The following is a 10484-nucleotide window of genomic DNA, read 5'->3' on the forward strand; positions in this document are numbered from 1 at the left end:
AGGATGATGGCTAAACTATCATCCATGATGGACAATACCTCCCACCCCATGCATGACACTCTGGCAGCTCTATGCAGCTCCTTCACACACCGGCTGCTTCACCCCTGGTGTGTGAAGGAGAGGTACCGTAAGTCCTTCCTTCCTGCTGCTGTCAGGCTGCACAACCAGCTGAGCTCCCAGTAGACCACAAAAACACTCCAATCATTTCACAGACTCCACTTCAACCTGTGCAATATAAATACTGTGCATAATAGTTATATTTATTGTCTGTATATATAATATCCATTCAGTTACTGTAGACTCTGCACTGTTTTTATTATTATTATTACTGTTTTTTAATGTTGTTTTTTATTTTACTATGTCTCTTGTGTGCACTACCCTTTGCTGCTGTAATCCGGTAAATGTCCCCACTGCGGGACTAATGAATGAAAATCTTATCTTATCTTATTTGAAATGTTTGTTCAATCAATTTCATAACACCTCTAAACCATTGTTCGTAACGTTTTTTTCATGCACGATGGCAGATGCTTATCCGAAGGGCCACAACTAACTATCATTTGTCATGTGGTTATTTTCTCAACTGTTTTTCAATAAAATATCAAACATATACTGCCCGCTAACTAAAAAATCACTAAAATAAATGTATGATTAAGCTTGACAGGAGTTTTTCCTCATTATCACTTATATTGAAGCAATTCGCGCATTAAAACAAGTCTCATACCACCAATCTTTCTCATTATGTCTTTTAAAAAAAATAATTTCTCCTCACTGTGATTCAACTCCAGCTCAGTGTGTGTCGCGCCGCAGCACCAAATCGCCCACTAAAACCACAGAAGAAGAAGTAGAGTCAGAAGAGCAGCATGATGGGATATGAGAGTCCTCCGGCGGCGCGCTGCCGCCATGTCACCTAGAGAGAAACATTTAGCGATTCTCCTAGCTCTAGGCGGAGTCATTCTCGGTCTTTATTTTATTCCTGCATTTCTTTTTGTGACTTTAATTCTCGCAGTGTTTTGTATCGTGTGTTACTATCTCAGTAGAGAACAGTTTCCCGCCAGGCTAGGCCTCAAGCCACGAGCTGGGGTGAACCTCCCGTCCGTACTCCGGCGCTGGTTGTGGGGTTGGGAGAGGACCGGCGTGTCGTTGGCCGCGCGGATGGGAACCAAGAGCGGCAGGAACAAAACCGAGCTCCGGGACGCAGGGGGGAACTTCAGAGAGAGGCTCGTTGAAACTGGGATTTATCGCAGGGAAACCTTGGCAAGTGAATCTTTTCTTTTCAGCCCTCGGGAATTACTCATGGGGAGCTACATCGGGAAGCCTGAAAGTCCAACTGCCGACTCGATGAGGCCGAGAGTCGGGAGAAATCCCCGAGAGCAGTTGCGGGAGAAACTGTCCCGACCCAACCATGCCGTCTACACCCCGAACAGGAGGCTGTCTTTCGCTGGGTAAGTTTATAACCAAACCACGTTACTGTCCGGAGGCGGTGGCGTCCAGCAGATAATGGTTCAATTTCTTGGCGGTTTTTTGTAACGTTAATTATTAAGCTACACGTATCCTTGTCAGCTCAACCGTTCACATACATATGCCAACATGTAGATAGTAGCTGCCTCTCTAAAGGATATTGGATAAAGACAGAACATTCTAGAGACTATAGCAATATTATCAATGTGTGAACCAGAATAATGGCTTCTAGTTCATATACATTAGGTGGGATCACAACAATATCTTTGAAGATGTGTTATTGGTTTCAGGTAGCATGCATCTACTCTTACATTATATTGTTTCTTCCTTTTTCAGGGAGCTGCCGGGCACAATGAGCGGATTCGCCATCGCCCCCAAGCGTCACTATCCCTTGCAGCAGCAAGGTGTCTCGTCAGTGGGAATCATACCGCCTCTCAAGTGGGATGGCTTCAAAAAGAAAAACATCCTCAGCCCCCGTAACTCCCCGGTTGGCCTCAGCCCAGTTACTGTGAAGATCGCCCGGCCGGACCACCACAGCTCTCCCAGGTCTCTACATTCACTTAGTCTGCCATCATACCAGTGTTTTTATAATTTTGGTCTATCGAGAGATGAACAACATACTTGTTGTTCACATTACTGTGTACATTTTCAAAGTATGCTTTCAGAACGTGTTATTAGTTTTCATATCCTGCCTTTAAGCTTTTTGTGTTAAGTATCTTTGACACTTTGTCAGTTACGGTTTGATACAACACTGGTGATTGTTGTTTGGTGCTTAGTAAAAGCCTGATTTGTTGGTTGTGTTGCTGTGGCTTTGCTGTTTTTGAATGTTAACTCTTACCAGAGCTTTTTTGTTTACTTCTATTGGTATTTAGATTGGACCATCTGAGTTGTGCAGGGCTCCCCAGGGCCCCTGTAGACCCCTGCTCCAGAGAAAGTGTGCTCAAGGTGCTGAAAGAAAGCCGCAAGAGAGTTGTTGAGGATGAGGACAAAAGCTTCACAACTGAGCAGGAAAGCAAAAGAAGGTACGAAGCTGAAAGACCCTGGTGTTATCAAACTGATTACCTTCTTACAGTATAAGTGACATCAGTCTGGTTAGCAAGACCACAGGAATGTAGTCTGCATTTGTCGTGATCCTCACCGTGTACATTGTAGTCATCCCACAAGAGTTTTTCACATTGTTCCCCTTGTCCTGGGATGATGTAACCAGATACAGATCACATGTTAACATCAAGTGTAAATGTAGTTTATTGTCCAAAATGAACATTGAGGCTAAACAGTTTTCAACTACAGTACACATGGTCAATACACTGCAACGCCACACAGAACAAAACAAGTATTAAAAAGTATGTTGGGGTTTATATAGACTTATCCAGAAAAATATCTTGGTGAACGATGTAGTCTGTGTTTTTGTGTGAAGCCCCTTTCAGACATGCACCCTTAATCTGATGGCAATTTATGAGAGAGATACTATCTGTAAGTGTTGCTGTCATGTCTGAGTGAACCCTTTTCGGCTTAGTGTTATGCGTGTTTGTAATCCTTTTTCATTTCCATAGACGTAATGATAGCGGTGGAAGTGCACACTCTGCTGTTGAGTCTCTTCTGCCCAACGGGGCGCCGTCACAGCTGGTCCCTAAGTAGGTTTAACTTTTCTGAAGTGACTGCAGTTTTACCACTGTTAAGCACAGTAAGAAGTATATTCTGAATGTAGGTGGAAATGCTTTCCTTTCCTCCCTCCAGGCCAGGAAATATGAAAAGAGGAATAACCTCACTTGCTGAAGACTCCATCATGAAGAGGTCTCGCACGTCCTCCATCAGCTCTGGCAGTGGGGTCCATGCTCTGAGAGGAACCCCAGGTTCAAGGAGAAACCCTATCCAGAGCTCCTACAGTTCTTCACTAGGCCTCAGTCAGGTAACACGTTCATGCTGCATTACAGTGCACATGGCCCTGCAAAGATAGAGTGGAGTTATTATTTATTTCCATGTTTACAATTGCAGTGGAAGAAGCGCTCAGCACCCAGCTCCCCTCTATCCAGTCCTGGATCATCTCGCTCTCAGACTCCAGAGGGAGCCTCCAAAAGACCCAGGTATGGCTTGGATGGTTTTCTGTTGGTCAGCCACATTTAATCTAATATTACAGTTTGTAACTTGTGGTTTCATTTTCCAGAGAGGACGACGGGCTGTCTCCGAGCTCCGCATCCTCAGTGAGGCCAGACCAGACAGCCTCAGACAAGGCACCTGTTACTTGTAAGTCCCATTTATCTCCAATGGCTGTCTTGTGTATTAAACAAATCACTTCCTCCGGCTTAAAAGTGCAGCTCTGCAGGAGATTATGCAGGACTGTTAATATTATCGACAGAACATTTTAATTAATAGTTAAAGCTGCATGAAGTTACTTTTCGCCAGTGGCAAATAGAGGCTACTTTATTTAATCTGAAGTAATTTCATGTCCCTCAAATAACTATCCATCTATTCCTTCTAGATACATTTTTGCATCACATTTTCCAACATAGAGTTAACCTGTGTGAAACTCATAACCTGATTAGCAGCAGTATCCCCGTGTTAAGCTGTTGACATAAGATGCATGTCAAAGCATCTTATGTCCGCAATCTCTTGCAAGTTCAACATGTTACCAAAAGTTAGGGATGCACTGACCTGCCTGAATAATAATTCAGATGCCTCAATTTGGGGTACACGGTGGTCGGCTTTTTACATCTAAAACGGCATTTACAACTGTCTCCAGTTAGTCTTGGAAAGGCAAACTGTTGTGCGTTTCATGATTTAAAATTATTTACAAGAGCACATTGTTCTTCATAGACCTAGCCTTTTAATTTTGCTCTCAAAGGGCACCAGATTGATGCGTTTCGCTTTAACATTTATAAAATGTACTTATTGGGAGTGTCTACCTTCCACTGTCACACATTCCTGTTGCAAACTTAGCCGTGTTATATTTTTCTTTAACTATATATCCAGTATGGTGACTATACACTATATTTTACTGATCCCCCATATCGGACCCCTAACCAAAACTGTGTTGGTTTGTATAGAAGTATATACTATGTTATGTCTTAAGTTGGATTTAGTTTCATTGTCCTTTCTATATTACAATGTTGCAGCCAAACTGACGCCAGGCCCCAAGGTCCCAGTCACTACCTCAACAGACTCTACTAGTAGTGGTGGAAAGAGAAAACGCAAGATCCAGCTGGTGTCCAGCAACCGGGATGATCACATCTCTCTGGTAAGGAGTGTCACGTCAGACTTCACACCCTCCAGAATTCCTTGTTTATACAGTCCCTGTGTTACAATTACCTCTTCTTAACTCCTGATGTTCACTGATTTGCAGCCCCCGCCTCCAGAGCTGGGCTACACTATCACTGTGAAAGACATAGATGAAGAGAAAAGAGCCGCCCTCAGCAAGATCCAGAAGGTCCTGGAGACGCCTGGTGAGTGGAAGCAGCCACAGGAATACACCGTTTACCTCATCTTCTTTAACTTCTGCACTTCTTTTTAAGTCTCGTTGCATTGTTACCCTCCATTCACACATACACACTCAAACACTGGAAAAGGGACAGGCTGCCATTAATTGATATTTCTGCTGCCCACAGCAGCTCAAAAGTTTAATTTATTTAGTCTTGCAATTGTGTAATAGATTTATTCTTCCTAATAGTAAAGCAATTGTTTACTACTGCTTGTTTCGAAGATGATGTTAAAGCATTTTTTACTGGTGTCAGGACCTTTTAGACTTGACAAGACTTATGTGGCTGTAAGCCACCACCCTGACTGACCTCCCTGTTTTGTCCTTGTTCAGCTACAGAGCCAGAAAAGTCTGCCTCTCCCCCAGCCACCATTACCACCCAGCTCGGCACCTCTTTCAGCTCCACCAACACAACCACCTTGAGCAGCCTTCTAGCAGCTCCTCTGCCCACAGCCTCCAGCTCTCCCATCCCAGTCATCAACCTGGATCCCAGTCCAGGCAGCAGTGTCAGCACGGCACCTGCAACCTCTAACCCACTGCTGGAGGCTCTGAAGATGAAGATAATTATTCCTTCTAGCACCACACCTGCTGCCAACACAGCTACAGGTACAATCGCTGAACTGAAGTTCTGAAGTCATCTATGCAATATGAACAGCCTCTGTAAAGTCACTTTGTAGGAGATGTGACTTTCTTTGTAATATAGCATTAGATTCATTTTAATTAATGTTTTGTTTCTAACCTTAAGAGCTCAAAACCACTGAGCAGTAGTTTCTACTATATTATACTGTACATTATATAGCAGGTTAAAAAGGACAAACACCAAAGAATAAAACAAACATGTTCACCATATGTACTGTTTGATTCTGACATTTTTTTCTTTATTTTTTGTCTGTAGTGCCTGCATCAACCACACCGGTACAATCCAGTGGCTTAACCCTGAAGGTTTCGACTACAGTGGTTACCCCACAGCTTCCTCCTGCCTCCCAGTCTCATTCCTCCTCTGCAGGTGTGGAGCAGCCCTCTGCCTTTTCTCATGTGCTGGGTCAGGTCTACAAGGTTTCCAGCAACACTCCACCTGTTACAGGAACAGGCCTGTTTGGATTGGCCAGTCAGATCAGCACCCCCGCTGCTTCTTCAGCTTCTTACCCGGTCACTGCCACTGCGACTGCTCCAGCCAGCAGCTCAGCGTCCGTCAGTAATGCCAACCCTCTGCTGGCTTCAGGGTTCAAGCCCATTTTTTCCGTCACCACTAACTCCACCTCCGCAGCTACATCAGCCACTGAGAGCAAACCTCCTGCCCAAAATTTCAAGTCCATCTTTGGAGCTGCCACTGCAGGTGCTGGCTTTGGACAGCCTCCACCCTACACAACTACAAACCCAGCTTCTACAGTTTCTTTAAGTAGTACATCCTCTATGTTTGGTGGATCTATAAGCAGCACCATGGTTACCCCATCTGGTTTCCCTGGCATGACCAATGTCCCCACTTGCACAGCCTCCACTGGTTCCATCACCACAACACAGCCTGCAGTCCAGCCTGCTGGGAAATCCCTCTTTGGAAACTGGTCAGCAGCATCCACAACAAGTGCCAGCTCAGCCCCAGTGCAGGCCCCTAATAGAGGGAGCCCATTTCCATTTGGAACTGCTACCACAGTTGCTGCTGTTACCACAACCTCTAGCAACGGCGCCTTCTCTTTTGGTTCCACACAGTCAGACCCTCAAGCAGCAAACCAGAAGGTATTTCCCTTTGGCCAGGCAGCTCCTGGCCAGAACACGACCACTGCTTCATTTGGAGGTTTTGCCATTACCAACACGGTCTCTGCTGCTGCGGCTGCTGCTGCGGCTGCTGCTGCTGCTGCGGCTGCTGCTACTACTGCTACTACCCAGTCCAATTTTACCTTTGGAAAGTCGTCGTTTCAAGCACCGGTCACGCAGTCAACCTTTGGCTCCTCGGCGGCACCGGCAGCACAGTCGGCCTTTGGCTCCACGGCGGCAGCGCAGCTGACCTTTGGCTCCTCGGCGGCACCGGCATCAAAGTCAACCTTCGGCTCCACGGTGGCCACGCAGTCAGCCTTTGGCTCCACGGCGGCACCGGCCACGCAGTCGGCCTTCGGCTCCTCGGCGGCACCGGCAGCACAGTCAACCTTCGGCTCCACGGTGGCTACGCAGTCGGCCTTCGGCTCCTCGGTGGCACCGGCAACGCAGTCCGCCTTCGGCTCCTCGGCGGCACCGGCAGCACAGTCAACCTTCGGCTCCACGGTGGCCACGCAGTCGGCCTTCGGCTCCTCGGCTGGCACCGGCAACGCAGTCGGCCTTCGGCTCCTCGGCGGCACCGGCAACGCAGTCGGCCTTCGGCTCCTCGGCGGCACCGGCAACGCAGTCGGCCTTCGGCTCCTCGGCGGCACCGGGAGCGCAGTCGACCTTCGGTTCCTCGGCCGCAGCGCAATCGACCTTTGGCTCTTCGGCTGCAGCGCAGTCGACCTTCGGCTCCTCGTCCGTAGGGCAGTCGACCTTCGGCTCCACGGCCGCAGCGCAGTCGACCTTCGGGTCCTCGGCAGCAACCTCAAAACCGTTCTCCTTTGGAGGCAGCAGAGCAGCCTCATCCATACCAGCTTCTAACACCGCGCCTCCTCCTTTCCCTTTTGGGTCAACTGCTGTCACCAAAGCAACCAGCTTTGGGACCCCAGTTAAACCTGCATTTGGAGCCAGCGCCACTGGTTTTGCTTTTGGTGGCACCACTGCTCCCTCAGCTGCACCGAGCTTCGGTGCAGTAACCCAGACTCAGAGTTCCACCTCCTTCACATTTGGCAGTGCTGCTCCTCAGCAGGCTCCCGCCGGCCCTGCTCAACCAGCACCCAGTGGATTTAACTTCAGTGCTAGTATGCCAGGCCCCCAGTTTGGAACCCCAGTCTCCAATAATCCTGCACCGCAGATGGGAAGCTTCAACTTTGGGGCTGCTGCTACTGACAAACCTGCTTTTGGTATGTTTTTTGTTGTTGCTTGTTTATATTTTTAACCCAGGTATAGTGAGATTTCTAGAAGAAGCACGATAAGTTGGTAAATCTTGAGAGAGTATGTTATCTTGCAGACGGCCCAACACTCTGGGGCATCATAGTTCACTATTTACAGAAAACCTTTAAATTAGGATCACTTGTTCACATTGTATTAATAATTGTGCATGGAATCTCCCCTGTGGTCTAATTTTGATTTTTGATTTATTTTGATTCAGAATAGTTTTTCAAATGTCTAAAGATGGCACCATGTTCTGGCTACCACCTGGCAACTATTCACTAACATTTTTAATATGAAACACAAGTAGCAGTTCAGCAAACTGGTCTTCTTGCTGAAGGTCACTGTCGGACAGAGCAAAAAAGAAAAAGCAGAGTAAGAGATGAGAGCGCACACAGCTTTTTAACATTAATATTTAGAAAACACGTTTGTGTTCTGACTGAAATAAATTATTGGAATTATATGAATGATAATGGCATTTCATTCAAAGTTAGAGAATTTAAAATCCATCCTTATTCACAACGCTTTATAGGCACCAGTTTGGTACCTCCATGTTTCAGTGTCTGTGGCTTGTTGTGTTTAGTCCATTTCTACCCTCTTGGTCAGAACGATATTTTGATAGTGCTCAAAGGACCGGTCTACATTTGTTTTTGTCTCAATAGAATGTATTTGTGTATCTGCATGTATTTGTTTTATTCAAGTTATGTACTTATTCTTTCTGTGCAGGGACGTCTACCCCATCTTTTGGCCAGAGTGCTGCTGCTGCAGGTCCAATTCCCTTTGGAAGCCCTGGAACTCCAGTCCAAAGCTTCAACGCTGTTCCTTTTGGTAAGTTAAAGCTCTTTGTTTTTGATAGAGATGGCCATTCTGGAGCCCAGCTCAACCCTGGGCAACCAAAACGGCATGGTAACAGGATTAGTAGAAGCTGTTAGATTAAGAGCTGCAGAATCGCTGCAATATTTAAAACCGATCCATGGACCAAAAAGCTTGAAATATATTTTATAATTATTGAATAATAGTGCCGCTAACTTGGTGACAAATGCATCCTATTTCCTTTTAACTAGTTAACAATGAAAACTTCCTGCTGGTTAAGTACTGAGAGCTGAGCAAGAAACTGAGCTTTCTTTTAATGCGGGACGCAGCTCTGTTTTCAGGCACGACAACCTCACTGGTTTCCAATCAATGGCTGTGGTGGGTTATGTACTGCTTTGAGGAAAGAAATGTTAATTTTGATCGTAAAAATGAAATGCCCTGTTTGGTTTTTACCCACAGGGTCTCCAGCGGCACCCTCTTTTCTCTATTGGAGCCGGGTCAAAGCCAGCTGGAGCTCGCCAGAGGCTGCAGGCGCGGAGGCACAACATCAGGAAGAAGTAAACTGCTGCAGGCGTCCAGCACCGCTTTCAGAGGACTTCAGCCATTGTTGCTGTCGCTGCTGTGGTTTATCCGGCGAACATCGCTCTGTTATAAGCCCAACACTCCCAACAAGCAGGCTGACACCATGCCCTCTGCTTCCTTCCTTTCCCTCCTCCCTCCTCCCAGTGGGGCGTGCTCGTCCGGAAAAAAAACAGGAGTTAGAAAAAGCACACTGGCTTTATGAGTTAATGCTGCCTGGATGATGACATAACCCAGTAAGGGAAAGTAGCAGTGAGGAGACAGAATCCATAGCAATGTACTATACTTGAAGAAAGAAAAGACAATTCAATAGTTTGATTTTGAACAAAAGCATATCCAAAGTTCTTTTTTTCCTTTATAGTATGTGGACACTCTCTTTGGTTCGTCTTAAGGAGAAAGTTGAGTCAGGCAAAGACATTTATTTTTTTACGTGAAGCGCTCACTGGTTTGTATGTTACAGAATATTTTGAGTGCATTATCTGAATGAGTCGGAATAGGGTGAAACGCACGGTTTGATTCGGATAAGGTACACAACCATGCAGTGTAAATGTAAAGTTATGAGACGTTTGATTTTAAATTATTTTTTAATTGGCTCTCTGACCCTGTAAATGTGTTTCTGCACTTAAAAGGGCGATAAATGTCTTACGGTAGTTGGTGCAAACCCTTTTTTTTCATACTCTTTGTCATTGCAAGCATTCCCAGAGTCCTCATGGACGGCCTTCTTTTTTTGATAGTGATTGCCAACACTGATGTAATTAGCAGGTCAATATGTGATTAGGATGACTACTCTTAACTTGTGCTGACTAAACCAAAGCCAATTCTTCAACTTTATGCCTGTGAAAAGAATCTGATCTTTATCTCCTCTTTTAATCCTGAGACGTTTGTTTGTGCCAGACTACCTCTCTTTACTCCAGGCATTGATTCTGTTACTTCACCGAAAAGAAATCTGACCACATTGACTTAGATTTGACCTTTAACTGCTGTTATTACAGATGTACCTTTTTTCTTTTAAATAAATATAGTGAGTTTTTAAACATCTGCAAATCAACACATCCACATCTGGGATATCTCTATTATAATGGATTACACCACATTAACATAACTTACAAAAAAATACAGTGATTGCAGACATTCTCATGATGATCCAGGGATTTTT

At 45.6% G+C, this 10484-nt stretch overlaps 1 protein-coding gene across 1 annotated transcript; it reads left to right on the top strand.

The window, feature by feature from the left end:
* Window positions 1-849: 849 nt before the first annotated feature.
* On the top strand, window positions 850-9426 carry pom121 (POM121 transmembrane nucleoporin). The gene is given in 15 exon segments (XM_034549917.1): window positions 850-1442; window positions 1795-2004; window positions 2331-2480; window positions 3012-3092; window positions 3196-3367; window positions 3454-3542; window positions 3623-3702; window positions 4572-4693; window positions 4799-4898; window positions 5264-5536; window positions 5826-7084; window positions 7344-7908; window positions 8663-8764; window positions 9209-9228; window positions 9230-9426. Coding segments are annotated over 15 exon segments (3876 nt in total). The 5' UTR covers window positions 850-870; the 3' UTR covers window positions 9311-9426.
* Window positions 9427-10484: the final 1058 nt, after the last annotated feature.

Source organism: Cyclopterus lumpus, chromosome 14 (genome assembly GCF_009769545.1).
Source record: "Cyclopterus lumpus isolate fCycLum1 chromosome 14, fCycLum1.pri, whole genome shotgun sequence".
NCBI lineage: Eukaryota > Metazoa > Chordata > Actinopteri > Perciformes > Cyclopteridae > Cyclopterus > Cyclopterus lumpus.